This window comes from Ochotona curzoniae, unplaced genomic scaffold (assembly GCF_017591425.1).
Source record: "Ochotona curzoniae isolate NIBS_2020 unplaced genomic scaffold, NIBS_Ocur_1.0 contig_1, whole genome shotgun sequence".
In the NCBI taxonomy this organism is placed as follows: Eukaryota; Metazoa; Chordata; class Mammalia; order Lagomorpha; family Ochotonidae; genus Ochotona; species Ochotona curzoniae.
In genome coordinates, this window is record NW_024464918.1 from 21,860,336 (window position 1) to 21,882,693 (window position 22,358).

Below are 22,358 nucleotides of genomic sequence, written 5' to 3' on the forward strand. Positions count from 1 at the left end.
TGCATTTGGAACATGTCCTGTTTTTTTTCACCAGCTGACAGTGTGCAAAACCCAAAAGGCAATCTTGTCCAATCACTAATTCAAACAAGGACTTGCTACATTTCAGGTATGCAAATGCTTCACTCAAAGTTTGAGATATACTCACCACAATGTAAAAAGAATGTCAAGGAAATGATGAACACTGCTGTGATCCATGGTGAGAAGAAAGGCATTGTAGCAAGTCTGTGGAAGAAAACTTTAACAATGTTTATAGCACAGGAATCAGTGCTCCTTGTCCACAAGAATCTCTCTCATAGTTGCAATTCGTATTCCACCTCCCTTCTCTTCCCTCCCTCATGTTCTCCTCTATCCTCAGATACTAAAGCACACATCATGTGCACACAGGGCCTCCTAGGAACTTAGAGAACCCCAGGAAAAGTCTCCTGGAACATTTACAAAGGAGTGGCTTATGCTCCCTATTCTCTGGGTCAGGCCACAGACCATTTCCCACCTGTAAGGAAATGTTCACAGCAGAATCTCAGATTCTACTCAGAAAGTCACAACAGGACTTGGAAAACAAAGGACATGAAGGTTCTCACAGCAATGTTGGAAGCCAGAGCACTGCTCTCCATATGCCACCTGGCCTACCTGGAGGTGGAGCTCAGTGTAGTGTGTGGACAACAGCTCCAGACACTGTGTGTTTTATTCACCCTTTCTTCTCAGTCAAGTACATGCAGTGCAATCGTTTCCTGATTGGCTTGTTGATGGGCAGCATTGTAAGGGTAAAAAGGCTGCCCAAGGGCAGATAGGAGAGGGAGAGATATTTTCTGTCCTTCCTGGAGGTCACAAAGCATTTCATAAGAAATATTTCTCCTATTTCTCAATAGATCTTCTGTTAGCAGGGGTTTGGGACACGTTGATCTCAGCTGATGCATTCCAAAATTAGTGATAAGAGTGGAAAGGTGCTGATTATAGATCCTATGATAGAAAAAAAATGAACAACAACAAAAAGAAGTAATTGCTGTCTAAATTATTGGGTATGAATATCCAAGAGAATGAAATCAATAAAGGTAGAAAGTGCATATGAGAAATTCTATGTAGACAAGTGCCTAACTTGTCTAACATGTGCCCAGAAACACATCAAACTTAATGGAGATTTGATCCCTGGTGGATCTCTGAGAAGATTTAAATGTAGAATCACATTAATTTTTAATGCCTAATGTAGAGTTCTTGTGATCCTATCTTGTAAAAAATATATAATGCAAGTCCTGGCACGATAGCCTAGGGGATAAATCCTTGTCTAGTATCTGCCAAATCTCATATGAGTACCACTTCCTATCCCAGCTGCTAAACTTTCATCAGTTTCCCTGCTTGAAGCCTGAGGAAGCCGTTGAGGTTTTCCAAAGCCTTGAGACTCTGTACTGAAGGGGGGTCCAGGAAATCCTCCTGGCTCCTGGCTTCAGGTTAGCTCACCTCTTTCTGTTGTGGCCACTAGCAGCGGACAGAAGGTTTTTATTTCTCTGTCTTTTCTTCTCTTTGTAAAATTGCCTTTCCAATAAAAATAAGTAGGTCTTGAAAAAATAGTATATTCCACAATCAGAAGTAGGAAGAGATATCAACTGAAGACCTTTTTCCAACAGCCGGCTATAATCAATCACGTGAATCTGTCACTTGTGCATGAGGCCCAGACAATGGATTATCCTTACCAGCATATTCCCACATTCTAAAGTGTATGTAAGTGAGTCAGCAAATATACCACATAATTATTGTGATCAGCCAATAGAATTTGTGTCTGACTGAATAAATTGCAGTGTCTCCTAGAGTGCCTGTGAAACATGTGATGCCATATCAGAGCAAGTAAAAAATGTTTGTTGATTGTATCAGACAGTAAATGCATGGAATAATCCATAATTCAGGCATAATATTTAAGCTAAGATAGTTCAAAAACAATCTATCTGAATTATATCATGAGTAAGAGAAATTATCGTGCTATGCAAATTATTTCAATGAGAGACAGCATATATTTTGAAAGACTTATTTTTATTGGAAAGGCAGATTTACAGAGAGAAAAGATTATCTACTGGTTCACTGATCAAATGGCTACAATGTCTGGAGCTAAGCCGATCCAAAGCCAGGAGCCAAAGTTTTCTACAGGTGACAGTGTCTAAAGGCCTTGGGCCACCATCCAGTGCTTTGCTAGACCTTAAGCTGATTGAGAAGCAGAGCAGATGGAACACAGAGCTGCACTTGGAGGAAGAGGATTATCCAGTAGAACCAACGCACTGGCACAAAAACCGGTTTTGCTTAAGGTAACTAGTCACAAAATTTGTATCTGTCTATCTCTTCGTTAATTTTGTCTATCTCTTCATAAATATCCTTGAATTTCACGTATGCAATTTATATACCACTCTTGATGTAAGACAGAATGCAATGGTAAGAAAATTAATAACATCAATTACTCCAACCAATGTGATTCACCTAGTTAATAAAGTTTGAAACAGTAAAACATAAATGATTCACTGAATAATGTCTCTACCATACAATGAATACTATCCTCATAAAGAGAAACTTTTTTTTTTTTTGGCAGCAAATTCACCTTTTTCCCCCAGCATGGGCTTATTATATTGCAACTGGATGACTGTCCCGTTGACATCCCTTCATTATACTCCCATGAACACTTCCCCATTTTCAGTACAGGAGATGGCCCAGACTCATCTTGTTTATTTCCTCGCCTAGTACTAAGTCACCCATTTCTCGAGTCCTTATATCGCTCTTTAGAAAGATAGAAATAGAAATCAACATCTCTGTGTTAAGAGTGCTCACTGATAAGGGAGACTTGATTCTACAGCCTCTCATGGATGGAACAAGTTAATATGTGTATGTACCATGTATTTCCAGTGGACAGGCAAACAATCCAAGTTCACTTTGGTAAAGGGTGTCTTTGGCACAGGAGGCTCCAGCAACCCGGGATCCTAACTCAGAACAGTTCCCGCGTTCAGTTTCAATGAAAGGGAGACTGTCGTCTACATATGAAGAGATCATGCAAACAAACATCCTCTTTCCACAAATAAGAAGGTGCTATTTACTCTGCAACTCTGCAGGTCACCCCTAGGAGTGTGGCTGTAGCTCAAGAAAGCACTCACTCTTGCTTTCCAGGGTTTTCCTCAAAAACAGGATCTGGTCTTTCTGAAAGGAATCTTGTACACCAGGACTGCCTCCTTACATTTCACATATGATTACTACAGGTAGTGAACACAGAGCTAAAGTGTCCTGCAGAGTCCTTATTTTAGCTTTTCTCCTTCATCAAGTAGATCTGTTAAGGTTTCCTTCTTGATCTGAGAGTGGAGAACTTGCACGATCCACAGCCATGAAATGTGGTGGTGGTGGTGAGTGGGGGGAGGGGGGAATGTGTGTTTTTCCTGAAGTGCTTAAAGCAACTCATGCAAGATGCTCACAACTAGTTCTTCACAGAGCTTCTCTCCCGAGACTGGAGAAAATTTGATCTGATCAATCTAAGTGCAGTGTGGAGAGAACAAAAAGATAATATCAGCAATTACAGATCCCAAGATAAGGAGCAGAAGGCTTTCCAAGCAAGTGATCCAAAATGTGTAATGGAGTCAAACCAAAAGCAAGAAAGAGAGAGAGAGAGAGAGAGAGAGAAAGAGAGAGAGAGAGAGAGAGAGGAAGGAAGGAAGGAAGGAAGGAAGGAAGGAAGGAAGGAAGGAAGGAAGGAAGGAAGGAAGGAAATAAATGAGGGGGAACTGCATAAGATGTTAACTGAATGAGTCATTTTCTACCCCTAGAACATTAGATTAAATCAAATTGAGGTTTGGGTAGTTGATTAGAATGGGAAGGGCCCAGAATCAGGGGAAAGTGGGATATACCATTGTTTCCACATTTTTCTTTTTCTTCTTCCTGTGTCTGAGTGAAGGGGGAGATAAAAGGAGAAGCCACACCCAGTTCCCAACTGTCTCAGTAGCCAGGGGTGGGGAACAGCCACCCGCTATCACCAGGCCATCAATGTGGAGTATGTTCCAAGGGTTCTGTATAAGTGGTTTCACCAGTTCTGAAATGGTGTTGATCTCACAGATGCAAGGATGAGGATATCCTTCCAAGGTCCATTGGTGACACAGTCTACCTCTGAGTCTCCGTTCACCCAGAAATTTGCTGTCACACTTCACAAATTGATAGTTGAACAAATTTTTCTACCCTCCTTCCTCTGCTATGGTACCACATATCCTCTGCAGGCTCCAATAATCTAAATATTGTCCATGTGCATATGGATATTGTGTGAGTGCTGCAGTCCAGTCTGGAGTGGCACATCTCACCTCAGCATTTGTCAACAGGTGCTGTAGCCTGGAATGGCCCAGTCTGCCCCTGATGCCAGCTCTCAATGATGTGTGCTGCTGCCCAACCTAGACCTGTGCTGGCCCTAATGTGAATTGGCTGGTGCTGCATTCAGTCTGGTCTGTCCTGCACCCTGTCCTGGTTCTCAAATCTTCTGTTGGGTGTTATGAATGGGCCCAGGCTTGTTCACCTCGAGTCCTGACCCACACTATTCCTTGTGTGGCAGTGAGTGGTATTCGGTGGTGGTTGATGCAAACTACCCAGCCCAGGTCCCCCACATGGGATGATACGTAGGTCTGACCCTTACATTTTTTTCAGTTCCCCACTGCAAATGTCTTGATGTCAGCCCCCTTGCTTATTGTAAGTACAGTCAGCCTCATGCATTTTTTGCCTTTAACACACTCCCTTACCAGTCCTCCCTTCTACACATCTACCAACCCCTTTTCTGGAATTTTGCCTTCCCTCTCTGCTCAGGTAGTAGATGTTTTCTGCAGACCCAATGGACTGCCGGACTCTCTGACATTGTCTGGAGATACTTCAATGGCAGCATCATGGACTTACAACTGTTCATGAAAGATTCCCATTGGAAAACTAGAAGGGAAATCCTTGCGGAGGGCAGGGAACTTGAGGAGGTGGACAGGAAATCCCAGTGCATATTAAACTGTGTCATAAAACAAAAAAAAAAGATTTTTCAATGTATTCAGATATTGAAAAAGTGCAAGTAATATTATCAATCTCTAAAGGAGGTAGCAAAATATTCAACTCACAATTTAAAATTTTTAAAATATATTTATTCCACATATTATTTTGAAATATCTTCCATGGCCTCTTCAGCTTCATAATTGATATCTAAATAAACAGGACAATGCTTTACGTGAATGCTTTTTACGACAATGCTTTTCATCTGAACATAAAACTTACACAGCACTTCATGGATTAAATATCTGCTCTAATTTTGTACTTTAATCAAGTGCCTTATGGATTGTTTTATCCTAATGTTCCAAGAACACTGTAGATGGAAGTGTCAGTGTATTTCTTTACACAAATAGGTTTGATTTTAGGAGACTCATGGTGGGTAAGAGATCAGTCTCACTCACACTTTGAATTAACAACCAAGAATAAGACATCCCATAGGAAAATATTGCTTTTTTCAATAAGGATTAACAAAAAGCAAATATCAACATCCTAACCCATCATTCTTTCTTCATTTTTCCACTATGAGGATTAAAAAAACAAGAAAAAAGTATTTAACTTTAGGATGACTTGTGTACTATATCTCTTTCATTACCAATAACTGTTACCAACCTAACATAATAAGAGTCTCTATTTTCTAGGATATGAGATGTGTGTCCCTCAGGACCAGAAAATAGACTCATCAGAATGAAGAAAAGTGAGGACCATGATGAGAACAGCTCTAATCCATGTGGAACAGAAAGGTATACTTTCATATCTGTGAATTAAAATTTCTGATGGTTCATAACTTATGAAACAGAATCGATTCTAGAACATTAAATGTTCAGAAAGAATCAAATGCCACACTTGGAAACACTCCTACTGGTGAGTAAACTATTCCAAACATCCATATTGCTAATACAGGACAATTATTTCCCTTCTATTCTATCAAGAGTTATTTTCCTTTTATTCTACCAAGTCTAACATCAACCAGACACACAATGTGCAGAAAAAAAGTCTCAGTGGTCATGTGGGAGAAAGCCTAGATCCACGTCCAGTTTGAACAGGTAAACATGCTTGTTTTCCCAACCCTTTGTCTTAGCCCAGAAGTAACAGGTCTACATTTCAGGAAACATACACTGTTGAAAACAGGAAGTGCCTTCAGTTGGCACTCTCTGGGAACACTCCTTGCAGCCATGCTCCACACTAACTCCAGCTCCCCAGATCTGCCTGTGACTTACCTCATGCAGAGACCTCATGGGAATCGAGGCCACCAGCTCTGCAGACTGTGACTATTTTGTTCACCCCCCTCCTCAGTTGCCACCTTCCCACTAAGTCTCTTTCATTGATATGTGAGGGAGGGAAACAATGGGAATGAGGGAGATGCTCAGGGCAACATGGTGTAGAGGTGTTGTGTGTTCTCTCTGGGAGCTGCAAAATAGGTCATGATGTAGCAGGAAGGATGAGGAAGGGGAAAAATGAGCATGATTATAGATCCTAAAATGGGAAAACAGTAAGAAAAGATCTCTTCTTTCTTTGCATATTTGTTACTTTATCTTCTAAACACAGAAATATTTGTAAAATGACAAGTTTGTATGAAATGACAAAACACCTAGAATAGCTAACACCATAAAAAAATAGAGGGATAATCCAAGCTACCTAAGTCTTACTGTAAAACTACAGTAATGGAGACATTGTGGCAGAAATCCCCATTTTTCTCTGAGCCATAATAAAGTCACTGCTGAATGATAATTTCATTTCAAAAAATAGAGGAAAAATTTGGCTATCTAAGTGTTGCCATTTGAAAATGCTAGAGAGCATAAAAGTTATTAGCAGGAAAATCCATGAGGAATTTTATTGCCTTACTGAGGAGTTTTTCTTGAAAAACTTCATGTCTTTTACTAAAGTAGAATCTCTCAAAGATGAAAAATCTGTAATTCTATCACCATATGGAAATTAATATTTGGAGTATTATATTCTACTGAGTTTTACATTTACTTTCCATTCATAGATTATGTGTATACACATTAATTTCATACTCAGTAAAAGGCATAACTAATTAGTTCATTGATGCTTTATTCAGTTGATGCTTCATTCAATTATTGAACTGATGCTCAAGGGTAAAGAGGAATCCAGGTATTTTTAATCTTAAGAAACACTCCAATAATGTACTGTGCATTCACCTGTGAAAATATTAAATCATAGATACAAAGAATCGTATCGTGTTGTAACCTATTACTTTACCAAAACAGAAAGAATGTTAAAAAGTACACTTAAGAAATTAACGTATTTAACATATATTGATTAAAGCATTGATGATTACATTTGTGCTATTTTATTATCGAACACAAAATTAAGATATCAGTGTTTTCAGTTGTTATTGAAAAATTGAACACTGTAAACAAAGGTCCTTCAATTACAACGGTTGTTAGTGTTGGAAGATCTTTTATCATACCATGTCCCATCTTAGCTACCACTTGATCATTGAGGAATTTAAGACACCAATAAAAGGGATTCTCATTGATTGTAGAATCCACCATATATAGAGTTCAAAGAAGCCACAGAAATATGAAGGTCAGGTGTCATAGCAAGTGCCATAATAAAGGAATGAGAGCGTTCCATTTGTCCTACTACAAATAAGAGAACAAAGAGAAAAAAAAGTAAATGATGGAACGAACATTTTGAATTCACCAAGTACTGCATGAAACACTTCTCATTGATGCTTTGAACCTGGGACACTTCAGAGAATTTGTCTCCACTTCCACATGCAGCTCTGTCCCATTTACTCTCTAACATTTTACTTGAACAAATCTGGGACAACCTGGCCCTTCCTTCAACCTGGTTGGATTCCATAGTGGGACTTACTCATACAGAGAAGAGGATAGGTTTAGGTTTTGTTTAGTGGATCTCCTGGGACAGAAACCAGTTTGCAGATTACACATACAAGGGCTTCATAGGGGGAAACACCTGTCAGTGAGAGCAACAGTGCGTTAGATAGGAAAGCTTACAGAACGTTTAAAAGCAAACTCAGAGTACAGAAAGTAGGGATGGAAATTCAGTGGAATGTTCCAGAATGTCCTATAAAAGAAGGACTAAAGGGTGTCATCAAATTAGGAGGGAGGAAACCTTGTTAGAACTATGTGGCCCAATGTGAGGGATAAGTCAGTTCTGTGGTCAGCAGTCAGCAGTAGCTAGCAACCCTTATACTAAGTTAAATTAACAGGCTTATGTACTTATGTGCATTATACAATACAAGTATACTGAGAGATGAAATACAAAACTTCTAACAAAACTGTTTTTAGACACAGAGCTTGAGGGTGAAGTAGAAATGTGTTTTAGTGGGTTTTATGATTTGAGACATATTACAGCTCTTTTTGGTATGATTCCCTAGATCATCAGAAACGTGGTTTTTACTATCATTTTGTGTTAGTTTCTCTATTTCTGTTGAAGAATTGCTATATCATCTGGCATTCTTACCTCTTGGCACTGCAAAACATGCAGCTATTTTGATATGTGTAGCCATCACTCGCACAGACTGGATCAAATTCATTGTTGCAAATGTGGCTTGCATATGAACCACATCTTGGCTGTTGAACACACAAGGACATCATTGAATTTTTGCAATATATAACTTTTAAATAAAATGTTTTTCCTTTACATAAATTGCAGATATAGAAAACAATAATTACATTCTGCTTCAAAGTTCATTTACAAAAATTGAGTTACAATGAATCAGCTAAACATGAAATCTTCTTACTTTGCTTAATAAACACAATGTAAATTTAAAAAGCAATGGAAGCAACTGAATCCACTTTTTTTTTATTATAATTTACCAACCTGTTTCCTCCTCTGTTTATTCTCAGATCAATTACTTTCTGAAATAAGGAATCTTATTTGTATTCTGATACTTTTATGTATCCATTTGCGTATTCTTCTATTGGTATGTGTATTGTATATATGTACCATTATGTAGAGCTTTACTTTTATAGATAAAGCATTTAGTCTTTTTCATGGTGACTTTTTACATTTATAATATCGTGTGTAAATTTTAAACCTTCTTGGGTCTTTGCATAGTTGTTTAGAAATATAGTTCTGTTTCAGATTCTGTTCGAAAATGTGAATGTTTTAAATTATAACTTTAAGTTATAATTTATAGTTTATAGTTATAATTTATAGTTAAATTATAACTTTAAGTGTATAGTTGGATTACTGTTTTCTTCGTTCCTCTTGCTTGTTGGGGTGAGTGATTCTAGTTCAACGTTCTATTACATACACTGGATGCCGAGTACAACAAAGCTTATACCCACTCATGGAAATTTTAAATGAAATAGTGTAACTATGGTGCTATACTATTGGGTAGATTAAATCTATGGCTCTTAATATGAATTTCATAGATTTTCAATAGCATATCATTTATTGCTTGATGTTTCTTTTGTTTCAAAAGTGTACACTTTATGTGTTGACATTATCTCTTAGAATTTATCATTTCCCACTTAAAAATTAATCAGTATTGACTTACTATTCCTCGAACTTCTTTTTTTTGGTTAAAAGAGGTTTCTGCAAGCAGTAAACAGAAGTAAAATGTGAAAAAGGAGAAAATATGGACAATAAGATACACTATTCTGTGAATTTCTCACCTTTCTTAGTAGTAGAACTATATGTGAATGGCGTACGAGTAATAATGCAGGCAAGTAATAAAATGAACATTTCTGTTAGTTTGAAAATGTTGTATACATAAATTACTACAAAAGAGAATATCATATTTAAAAATTGTTACTACCTATGAAAAATAGTCTTCTGTATTATTTAATACTCCACCATATTCTCCTATATTGGCTTTCTTTTCCCAATGTGGTATAAAATCATAGTTTTCTAATTTTGTTGCAGAAGACCATTACTCAAGGAGATAACAATTGCATTATGTTCCCATAATATTCCCTTTCAAGTAATATGTGGATATTAATTAGTATTTTCAGATTAGTAGTCAACTGTAATACAGAGGCTCTAGCCTAAAAATAAATTTGAAATGTAAGAATACAATGGAACCTTAACAAAGAGAACTTCTCAGACTTGGTTTTTATAGACTAATGGCTAATGTCCTCGCCTCACATGCTCAGGGATTCCACATGGACATTGGGTTCATGTCCTGGCAGTGCCAATTCCCATCCAGCTCCAATCTCCAAATTTCTATTCTTGTGGCCTGGAAAGGCAGTAAAAGGATGGTAAAATCTTTGGCTCCTGGCTTTGAATCAGCAAATAATTTATCACAGATGTTAGAATGTGTCTTCTTCTTAAATATGCCTTTCATCTAAAAGAATAAATTACGTCTTAGGCTTCCAAGAGATGCAAAGTATAAAGACTCATGATTCTGTATAGTTGGCATTAAACTGGAATATGACCATAAGGGAAAAAAGATAAGCAAAGATCCTTCATCTAAAAGAAATAATAATCTAAGATCTATTGCCCAGTCTAAATATTTTTTTAGCTTTAAAGTAGGCAATGAAAGAAAAGTGATTCACCGATGTAATTTGAAAAATGCATTTGGAACATGTCCTGTCTGTTTTCACCAGCTGACAGTGTACAAAACCCAAAAGGCAATCTTGGCCAATCATTAATTCAAACAATGGCTTGCTACACTTCATGTACGCAAGATGCTTCACTCAAAGTTTGAGATATACTCACCACAATGTAGAAAGAATGTCAAGGAAATGATGAAAACTGCTGTGATCCATGGTGAGAAGAAAGGCATTGTAGCAAGTCTGTGGAAGAAAACTTTAACAATGTTTATAGCACAGGAATCAGTGCTCCTTGTCCACAGCATTCTCTCTCACAGTTGAAAGAACCATTCATATTCCACCTCCTCTCCCCTCCCTCATGTTCTCCCCATCCTCAGATACTAAAGCACACATCATGTGCACACAGGGCCTCCTAGAAACTTAGAGAACCCCAGGAAAAGTCTCCTGGAACATTTACAAAGGAGTGGCTTATGCTCCCCATCCTCTGGGTCAGGCCACAATTTCCCACCTGTAAGGAAATACGCACACCAGAACCTCAGATTCTACTCAGAAAGTCACAACAGGACTTGGAAAACAAAGGACATGAAGGTTCTCACAGCAATGCTGGAAGCCAGAGTGCTGCTCTCCATATGCCACCTGACCTACCTGGAGGTGGAGCGCAGTGTAGTGTGTGGACAACAGCTCCAGACACTGTGTGTTTTATTCACCCTTTCTTCTCAATCATGTGCATACCTGACAAGAGCTTCCTTTGGTTGATTTTTTTGATGGTGTGCTTCACGGATATAAATGGGCTGCCCAAGGGCAGATAGTAGAGATATTTTCTGTTCTTCCAGGAGGTTATAAAATATCTCATAAAAATATTTCTCCTATTTCTCAATAGATCTTACCCTAACAAGAGGTTTGGGACACGTTGATCTCAGCTGATGCATTCAAAAATCAGTGGTGAGTGTAAGTATAATCTATTAAGATTACAGGAGATGATTTATAGCTAACAGATTCGTAACACTATTAGACATTAGAAAGCCTGTAGAAACTTACAGTGGAATCCAGAAAAACCCTGACAGCCTCTTAAAAGGAGGTGGTGGGTACAGAGCAGGAGAGGATCTCAGTGTGGGGCAGTAGGCTAAGAGTAGGTTTGTATCCTAGTCCCAGAGGACCTCCTTCCCCCCTCCCCCCCGCACCACCCCTCCCCCGCCCCGGAGGCTTCCCAAAAGCTTTTGCTGCAGAGGTAGTGGATACTTCCTCAAGGATTGTGGGTATGGACACAGAGAATGGTATCCCAGCTGCCAAGGAGATCACAGGGAATGTGAGCACCCTCGGAGAGAGTCATTTCCTATCAGACTTCCCACATGGGCTGGAAGCAGCCCAGAACCCTCATGATAGGGTCTGGTGACATCGAAACTACAGCCAGGAGCCAGGGGGACACTTAGAGATAAAAGAATTGTAAATTTCCTTCCAGACACAGGAGAGGTGCTTTCTCTGGTCGTTTCCTAGTTCCAGCCTTGGCTCCCAGCTCCCTTACACTGAATATCATGGTTGCTTGGGAGCCCCAAAATTAGTTCAGATAGAGAGAGATTTGGCTTTCAAATAGAGAGAGACTGAGATAGAAAGTTTGGAACAGCCAAGAAAAAGGCCAGCCAGCCTATTATCTCTCAGCCTGTACATACTGGTAAGGCTTCCTATTTGGCTTCTCCTAGACTTCACTAGATGGAATTTGGAATTCAGTTCTTCCTCACTCACTAAGTGTTGGGGATTTCCTTGCTCACCAATCTAAGACTTTTTCTTCAATTGTTAAAATATGGCTTGTTAGAATCATAAAACGGATTTAGTTATGCTAAAATGCATGAAGTTCTGTAAAATCTTGCTTAAATGCTATAAACTGTAAAGTTTAAATTATGGATTAACGTTCTCCCCCAAAATTTATTAATTCAGAACTGTTAATGCTAAACAAGATGTAACTGCATAGAAACTTTGATGTTAAACTTTTATTCAGCTGCTATATATGATGGACGAATAGCCTGAAGTCAGTGTTAATCCTTTCACTGTTTCAGTACCATTCCAATTGATTTAGGCTATTCATATAGTTCAGGAAAGCTTCATGTGTTTTGTTGCTTATTGAGGTAATTGTTTCTAAATCTTGAACTAAGATGCTCAGGGCTCATGTTTACTCTGGCAAAGATAACTATGTTATATTTCTACCTTCTACCAGAGATCTTTTTTTTTTTTAAGATTTATTTTTACTATTTTTTTTTTATTGGAAAGGCAGATATACAGAGAGGAGAGACAGAGAGGAAGATCTTCCGTCTGATGATCCACTCCCCAAGTGAGCGCAACGGCCGATACTATGCCGATCCGAAGCCAGGAGCCTCTTCCGGGTCTCCCACGCGGGTGCAGGGTCCCAAAGCCTTGGGCCGTCCTCGTCTTTACATGTATTCCCTGTAGAATGCCTGGCTGCTGTGGCCCCCATCTCTCCACCCGCTTTTCAGCATGAAGTAGCTAGAGTGGTTGCTGGCCCCTATTCCTGACAGCAGCCAGGGTTCATTCTCCTGGGAAAAAGGATGTTGCAGAGTTAGATGAGATAGGTAGTTAGGGTATGTGGTCCCTGGTGAAGTTATTTTTGTGTAATATATAATATTGCTTCTCCCCATTTTCTGCTCTTCCAAGGGCATGTTGTCCCTAACTACATCTTTCAGGTTTAATTTTACAAAACACAAAAGGGGGATTAATAGAAGGACATTCAGAATCTTTGCTATTGTGGGAGACTTAGCCAGTTGAATCTCCCCTGAAGGCGCCAGGAGCAATGATATGGAGATGACTGAGCAGGATACATCCTGGTTCACAGGTTTAGATAAAGAACCTGCTAGAGGAACAAGCTGTGTTTTGGCGAACTGTACCTGCTGTTGAGATGTAAATGGCTCAAACACTTCCACCATGAATGCCTATGTGGCTACATTCTTTTAAAAGTCTGGTGCTGTTATAAACTTAGGCTGTCGGTCATCAGTCAGTAGACCATGTATGTTAAAAAATGTCTCTGTGCACCACAGCCATCACTGCAGGACAGTGACATGTACGTATCACCATTTAAAATGTTAGGGTGCATAAAAGTAATTAGCAGGAAAATCCATGAAGAATTTTATTGTCTGAGGAGTTTTTCTTGAAAAACTTCATGTCTTTTACCAAAATAAAAGATCCCAAGAGTAGGTAAGAAAGAGAAAGGTATAATTCCATCACCATATGGAAAATACTTTTACTATTTGGATGGCTGTCTTCCAATGATTTCTATATTTACTTTCAATTCAGTACCTATACATGTATATACAATAATTTCATATGCAGAAACAAGTACAACTTGTTATTCAGTTCATGTTTTATTCAGCTGATACTTCATTCAATTATTCAGCTGATGCATTAAGATAAAGAGGAATTCAGGTATTTTTAATCTTAAGAAACACTCCATGTACTGTGCATTCTCCTGTGAAAATATTAAATCATAGATACAAAGAATAGTCATTTATTGTAACCCATTACTTTACCCAAAACAGAAAGAACATTAAAAAGCACATTTAAGGAGATTAAACCATTTAACATGTATTGATTAAAGTATTAATGATTACATTTGTGCTATTTTAACAGAGAACAAAGGCCCTTCAATTACAATGGTTGTTAGTGTTGGAAGATTCTTCAACATTCCATATCCCATCTTAGTTACCACAGTTGTGTTTATTTGATCATCGAGGAATTTAAGAGACTACTTAATGAAGGAGATTCTATTTGATTGTAAAATCCACCGTAAATGGGGCTGAAATGGAAGCCATAGGAATGTGTAGGTAGGCATATTTCAGCAGGCACCATAACGAAGGAAGCAAAATGCATCTTTACTCTCTCTGTAAAGAAGAGAACAAATAGAAAAAAAAGTAAATGATGGAAATAACACTTTAAATTCACTGAGTCCTGCAAAAAACATTGCTCAATAAGGTTTTGAACCTGGGACACTTCAGAGAGTTTGTTCTCCACTTCCACATGCAGCTCTGTCCCACTTACTCTCCAACATTTTATATGAACGAAACTGGGAAAACCTAGCCCTTCCTTCAATCCAGTCCTGACTCATTGTGAACTTGCACTTACACAGAAGGGGACTGGGTTAGGATTTATTTGAATGGATCTGTAGGGGCAGAAGCCAGTTTGCAAATTAGACATACAAGGGCTTCATAGGGGAACACTAGTAGTGAGAGCGAGAGTGGGGTAAATAGGAAGGTTGGCAGAATGTTTTGCAGCAAAACATTCAGAGGGCAGAAAATAAGGAGGGCAATCCAGTGGAATGTCCCAGAACCCAACGTATGGACTGAAGGGTGTCATCAAATTAGGAAGCGGGAGTTGTTGTTAGAACTATGGGGCGCAATTGAGGGATTTCTGAGTTTTGTAGTCTCCATTCAGCAGTAACCAGCAACAGTCAAACCAAGTTAATTGGTTTATGTATTTACCTGTATTATATATTTCAGGCCTACTGAGAGACCAAATACAAAACTTCTAATGAAACTTCTTTTAGACACAGAGCTTTAGGGAAGGGTAATAATGTGTTCTAGTGGGTTGTATTATTATAAAGATATTGTACTTTATTTGTTTCTGTTAAAGAATTGCTAGATAATCTGGCATTCTTACCGCTTGGCACTGCAGAATATGCAAACATTGCTATATGTTTGGCCATCACTCGCACAAATTGGATCAAATTCTTTGGTGCACATGTAGTTTGAAAATGAATCACATTTTGGCTATTGAACACAAAAGAATGTCATTGAATTTATGAGATAAAAAAGTTTTAAATAAAGATTCTCTTAATTCTCACACAAAATTCCAGATATAGAAAAGAATAATTAAATTTTATTTCAAAGTTCATCAATAAAAATTAAGGGACTATGAGTCTGCTAAACATAAACCTAATGTAAGTTTAAAAAGCAATGGAAGCAACTGAATCCACTTTTTTATAATTTACCAACCTTTTTCCACCTTTGAATTTCCTGTTCAATTATTTTCTGAAACAAGGAATATCATTGGTTTTCTGATATTTTTATGTATCCATTTGTGTATTCTTCTATTGGTATGTGTATTGTACAAACATATATGTATATATATGTATATATATGTACAAACATGAATAGAGAGAAAGCTCTACTTCTATATGTAGAGCATTCAATCTTTGTCATGGAGACTTTACATTTATAATATCGTGTGTAAATTTTAAACCTTCTTGGGTCTTTGCATAGTTGTTTAGAAATATAGTTCTGTTTCAGATTCTGTTCGAAAATGTGAATGTTTTAAATTATAACTTTATCCATCCTTAACTGTATAGTTGGATTACTGTTTGCCTTATTCCTCTTGCTTGTTAGGGTGAGTGATTCTACTTCAACGTTCTATTACATACACTGGATGCCGAGTACAACAAAGCTTATACCCACTCATGGAAATTTTAAATAATGGAATAGTTTAACTTGTCATCAAAGCCAAATGGTGATATATTATTGGGTAGATTAAATCTATGGCTCTTAGTATAAATATCATAGGTTTTCAATAACACTTGTACTTTAAATTTCTTTTGTTTTAAGGGTGTAAACTTTATTTGTTGACATTTTCTGTTAGAATTTATCATTTCCATCTTAATAATTGATCAATATTACTTACTGGTGGGCGAACTGCTACTTCTTGGTTGTTAAAAGAGGTTTCTGCAAATAACAAAAAGAAGAAAAATACTAAAAAGAAAATTATGGGCACTATGGCATGCTAGTGAATTTCCCACATGTCTTCTTAGCAGAACCCTATGTGAATTGTGTTGATACTAATGACAGACAAATAATCAAATATTTTTTGTAGTACTAAAATATTATGACTACTAAACAGAATATCCTGTAATTAAAAAATTATTACTACCTATGAAAAAGAGTCTTCTCTATTGTTTAATGTTCTAACATAATCTCCTATACTGGCTTTCATTTCATTTTTTATACTGTAGTTATCCAATATTGTTATAGAAGAACATCAAGTCAAAGAAGATAATGGCTGCATTACGCTCCCATAATATACCCTCTCATGTAATGGGTGGACATTAGAAATTAAATCATTAGCATCCAATTGTAACATGAAGGCTCTTTTCTCACAATTTACGTTGAAATATGTGAAAACAGTGGAATCTAAAGAGAGATAATTTATCACAGACATGTCAGAGTCATCTTGTTAAAAGTGGCCTTGATCTAAAAGAATAAAGATTAGATTTCTAAGAAATGCCAGATGTAAAGATTGATCATTGTGTACATTTGGCATTTAAACATCATTGAATCTAATCATAATCTCAACAACGTAAAGGAAATATCCTTATCACAGAGAAATAATAATTTAATGTCAATTGTTCAGTCTAAATATTTCTTTAATTTAGAGTAGGCAAGAAAAGTGATTCACGGACGCAATTTGAAAAAGACATTTGAAACGTCCTGTCTTATTTCACGAGCTGACATTCTGCCACCCTCAAAAGACAATCTTGTCCAATCATTAAGGTCAAAAAGTGCTTGCTACATTCCCTGATGTCTAATGCTTCACGGACAGATGGAAGATATACTCACCAGAATGAAAAGGGAATGTCAAGGAAATGATGAAAACTGCTGTGATCCATGGTGAGAAGAAAGGCATTGTAGCCAAGTCTGTGGAAGAAAACTTTAACAATGTTTATAGCACAGGAATCAGTGCTCCTTGTCCACAGCATTCTCTCTCATAGTTGAAAGCACCATTCATATTCCACCTCCCTTCTCTCCCCTCCCTCATGTTCTCCCCATCCTCAGATACTAAAGCACACATCATGTGCACACAGGGCCTCCTAGAAACTTAGAGAACCCCAGGAAAAGTCTCCTGGAACATTTACAAAGGAGTGGCTTATGCTCCCCATCCTCTGGGTCAGGCCACAATTTCCCACCTGTAAGGAAATATGCACACCAGAACCTCAGATTCTACTCAGAAAGTCACAACAGGACTTTGAAAAGCAAGGACATGAAGGTTCTCACAGCAAGGCTGGAAGCCAGAGTGCTGCTCTCCATATGCCACCTGACCTACCTGGAGGTGGAGCGCAGTGTAGTGTGTGGACAACAGCTCCAGACACTGTGTGTTTTTTTTACCCTTTCTTCTCAGTCATGTGCATGCAGCTCAAGAGTTCCTTTGGTTGGTAGGTTGGTGGGGTGCTTCATGGATATAAATGGGCTGCCCAAGGGCAGATAGGAGAGAGATATATATTATGTGCTTCGTGGAGGACATAAAGTATCTCATCAAACTATGTCTCCTATTTCTCATTAGATCTTCCCTCAGCATGAGGTTTGGGACACGTTGATCTCCCCCGATGCATTCAAAAATCACTGGTGAGTTTGCAAGAGGAGGAACATAGAGATGCTATGATAGAAGAAAGAAAAAAAACCAGTAAAATAAATAGCAGTAAAAGCTTTGAAATCTACTGTGAAATGTTGACTTAGACAATAAACTCTGGGAAAGAAGATATGTACGTGAAAATTCCACATAGGTAAGTGTCTACCGTGAAATCTGAAACATCCCAATCTTAAAGAAGATGATGCATGTAAGATGATGCGTATATTTGAGGTAAATATAAGTTCACGTAAATTTGAAAGTACTAGTGTGTATTCTTAATCCCGTTAAACATTTCTCTAAATGGGAACATTTACAAAATTGTATTACAGATCATCAAACATTAAGAAATATCAGCTGTTGAGCTTTTACAAACTTCCAGTTTTTTTTTATTGATTACATTGCACTATGTGACACAGTTTTATAGGTACTGGGATTTCCCAACACCTCTCCCCAAACCCTCCCTGCATGGTGGATTCCTCCACCTTGTTGCATTACCCAAGTTCAAGTTCACATGAGATTCTTTCATTGTAAGCATATACCAAGCATAGAGTCCAGCATCTTATTTTCCAGACAAATTCAACGGCTTGTTGGGGAGACCATCTCTGGTCTGAAGGTAGAGCTGGCAGAGTATCATCCCTATCAATTAAAAGCCCTGACGTAACTTCAGCAACAATTTATAACGTTATGGAATTAATTGACATAGTATTGAGTAACCAACATGTTAAAAAAATGCAAGTTCTTTACCACATCCTGTGACGCCTTCATTGACATTTCAATTTTAGTTTATTCACAACTGGGTTCTATACACCTTCAAATAGATTACTATTCAGCTGTCTCCTATTTTCATTATAGTATTTAGCATTATATAGCATTGAAGCATAATTTTGCTGAACTTGGCTTTTTTTTTTTTTTGTTTTCGGGTAGTCTAAACTAGCTTAAAACTCTAAGAAGACATATGTCAACAGTTTAGGTGCAGAACAGTGTTAGGCGGGGTGTGCAGAGAAATCCTCAATACCCTAGTGGGAAGTAACCAATCTTTGTGTCCCAACTAGTAAGGTATAAGTGAATCCATGCTGACCGTTGTCCTTGTTGTTCTCTATCTGGTCTAGAGTTTTGTTTGTTTGTTTTGAGGAATTTCTGGAGCGATCTTGATGGTCATTGCCAGACAGGGTGGGGACCCAAGCTTGGAACCAAAGGAGGACCAGATAAAGCTCCTCTCCTGAGTCCCAAGGAAGTTTACTGTTCTTCTGTTTCTGCGGACTGCTCAGAGCTCCTGGCTGTTGTTCTGATGCCCTTAACCAGCATATGAATAAGTGACTTGTGTGTGAGGTCTGGACAATGGAGTATTTGAAAATCTCACAAATGAGTCTCAGGGCAACCAGTGCTAGGAAACAAGATACGATGTGAACAGCTTCAAGAAGATTCATTAAAGCCTGTAATGTAAGGCTAAGAGAATAGCCTTACATTTGTTAGAAGTTAAGTGCATCCTATCTCCACCTCAGTCGAGTGGAAACCACTGAGTAGTTGAAGTAAGGAAAGATTTCATTGACCTTAACTGAAAACTAAAAAGTTAACGAATACTCATTTTTTGGTCCTCCAGAAATTTGGAAACTGAAATCCCACCACCCTCAGGAAACTTGGACAGTTTATTCAGCTATTCTAACACAGAATCTCCTGATTTTGAATTGCAGAAGAATAATTTCTGTCCTTCACTTGTCACTAATATTACCGAAAAAGTCATCATAGTATCATCTGCCTTTTTTCTTGTAAGTAAACTTAACATTTAGCAAAGGGAATTTGATGATAGCACTGCTCAATAGCAATTCAATGAAATAGGAGGAAAAAATTAACTGAAGTTTAGATAGGAAGTTACAGTAAAGGGATTGTGACCATCGTATATCCCACACACTGGACTTTTCATTGTTTCTTCCTTTCCAGAGATAACAAGCAGAGGCGAAAACCATGCTGTGCAATAAGCTTCAGAGTTTTGAAATATTTAAGAAATAACAACCAGAGTTTAAAAATAGCTTCATGAAGAAAAATCAACATGTTCCAGACTTGGGACATGTAGAAGAGTACATCTTAAAGATCATAATGCTTTCAAAATAGAGACAAGACAAGTGTATTCTCCAACTCACCCAAGACAACTTACCGTGTAAATGCTGGGCAACAGATAGTACAGGTAAAATACCGATGGCCCTCTGGGTCTAGTTTAGGCCCTTAAAGCCAACCTCACATTTGGAGCAGATCCTCCCTCACCTTGAAGAATAACGCTGTGTTTCCAGCACTCCATATACTGCTGGAGTAGAATCACACATCTACATTTACTACATTTACACGCTGCTAGGCCCCAAAATAAGCTTTTTAAAATATATTATCTCTTTGCAATAATTTTCATAGCAGGGAAATTTCTTTTAATTTTGAGATAATTTGGATACATTGTTTTATAACTGTCTTAACAAATATTATGAATGTAATTCACTGCCTGATACATTCATTAAGCAATCTGATTTGCTCAGGTCGCATATGTCACAGGCTCTTTAATAGATTCAGTCAGAAACGAATTCTAAATTCTCACATTGGCTAATCACATCATTTATGTGGTATGTTTACTGATTCAATATCAGACTTGAGAAAGACTTTAACTTTAGAAAGTCTCAATCTGCTGTCAAGGATACTCCAAGGTGGGTGGGTTTGAACTTATGGATTTCAGTGTCCATAACTGCTGGAGTACCAGGATGTGAAGATGAGTTAGGTAAGTTCGATGAAATATTTCCTTCCTTCAAATGCCACAGTGGTTTCCACTTGACTCTGAAATGGAGACAGAATGTGCTTAACTTGTAATGTAGGTCATTGCCCAGAATGGTCTCAGCCTTACTTTCCAAATTTTCTTGCACTTTTTCTGGTGCTGTTCACATTGTATCTTGTTTTCCATTACTGGTTGCCCTGAGACTCATCTGTGAGATTTTCAAATACACCATTGCCCAGACCTCATGTACAAACCACTGATTCATATGCTGGTATAGAACCAGACTTGGTAAAAGATCTCCAGCTGATGTGTCTTCATGATTGTGAATTTGTAACAGTATTTTAAAGATTTATCTATTTTTATTTAAAGGCATTTTTACAGAGAAAGAAGTACAGACAGATAGAAAGATCATCATTTTCTGATTCACTCGCCAAGTTTCCACAATAGCCGGAACTGAGCTGATCCAAGCCAGAGTCCAGGAGTCAAGAGCTTTTCTGGGACTCCTGCATGGGTGCAGGTTTTGAAGCCTTGGGGCCATCCTTAGCTAATTTCCCAGGGATGAAGCAGAGAGCTGGCATCCACATAGGATTCTGACAGATGCCGGGCAAAGATTAACCCACTAGACTATCTCCCCATTACATGCAATACACTTTCATAAGATGGGGAAATGCTTACTGGGATTAGAACAACACTTAACATTAGCACTGTCAGATTTATGTGATTCTATATTTATTTCAAGCTCAGAGATCCAAGAGGAATCAACTCTCCATTATGTGTAATGATTTTGTGGTCTAGCAGTGGGGGGCTCTTGTCTATATAGAATTTCTCCTAAGTTTCTATTTTTATTGATTTTATTCTCTTGGATAGTCATAATCAATAACTTAGAAAGCTCTAACTTTTTGCAAATGCATTCTTCCTTTTCCTGGTTTTATTTTCCTGGTCATTGTGGCACAGTAGCAGACATACCTTTTACTTGTATTATATATATATTTTTCTATCGTAGGAACAGTAAGTACCACCTCTCCACTCTCAGCACTCATTTTTGAATGCATCGGGGGAGATCAATGTGTCCCAAACCTCATGCTGAGGGAAGATCTAATGAGAAATAGGAGTCATAGTTTGATGAGCTACTTTATGTCCTGCAGGAAAGACACAAAATATCTCCCTCTCCTATCTGCCCTTGGGCAGCCCATTTATCCCTTGAATCTCCACACCAACAAACCAATCAAGGAAACGCCTGAGCTGTGTGCACATGACTGAGAAGAAAGGGTAAAAAAAAACACACAGTGTCTGGAGCTGTTGTCCACACACTACACTGTGCTCACCCTCTAGGTAGGTCAGGTGGCATATGGAGAGCAGTGCTCTGGCTTCCAGCATTGCTGTGAGAACCTTCATGTCCTTTGTTTTCCAAGCCCTGTTGTGACTTTCTGAGTAAAATCTGAGGTTCTACTGTGCATGTTTCCTTACAGGTGGGAGATGGTCTGTGGCCTGACCCAGAGGATGGGGAGCATAAGCCACTCCTTTGTAAATGCTCCAGGAGACTTTTCCTGGGGTTCTCTAAGTTTCTAGGAGGCCCTGTGTGCACATGATGTGTGCTTTAGTATCTGAGGATGGGGAGAACATGAGGGAGGGGAGAGAAGGGAGGTGGAGTTGAATGGTTCTTTCAACTGTGAGAGAGAATGCTGTGGACAAGGAGCACT

General features: G+C 38.2%; 1 protein-coding gene and 1 long non-coding RNA gene across 2 annotated transcripts; one reads left to right on the top strand and one right to left on the bottom strand.

The window, feature by feature from the left end:
• Positions 1-31: 31 nt before the first annotated feature.
• Positions 32-6,059, top strand: LOC121168098. The gene is made up of 3 exons (XR_005885691.1): positions 32-106; positions 5,661-5,883; positions 5,978-6,059. It is a non-coding gene; the product is annotated as an uncharacterized LOC121168098 (long non-coding RNA).
• A 1,514-nt stretch (positions 6,060-7,573) lies between these two features.
• Positions 7,574-22,053, bottom strand: LOC121152330 (ovomucoid-like). Its single transcript, XM_040974376.1, has 5 exons — positions 21,984-22,053; positions 16,191-16,231; positions 15,174-15,283; positions 8,476-8,580; positions 7,574-7,628 (listed from the first exon to the last, which is right to left on the bottom strand). The coding sequence occupies exons 1-5, from the start codon at positions 22,051-22,053 to the stop codon at positions 7,574-7,576; spliced, it is 381 nt and encodes a 126-aa protein (XP_040830310.1).
• Between the last annotated feature and the right edge of the window lie 305 nt (positions 22,054-22,358).

What these genes read in the sequence shown, in the direction of transcription:
- LOC121152330 (XM_040974376.1), bottom strand. Translation starts at nt 22,053, where the DNA reads ATGAAGGTTCTCACAGCAATGCTGGAAGCCAGAGCACTGCTCTCCATA. An exon ending in AAGTAGCAGTTCGCCCACCA is followed by an intron (nt 15,284 to 16,190) that starts GTAAGTAATATT and finishes TGTGTTCAATAG; the next exon opens with CCAAAATGTGATTCATTTTC. An exon ending in ATGTTTTGCAGTGCCAAGAG is followed by an intron (nt 7,629 to 8,475) that starts GTAAGAATGCCA and finishes TCTTATTTGTAG; the next exon opens with TAGGACAAATGGAACGCTCT.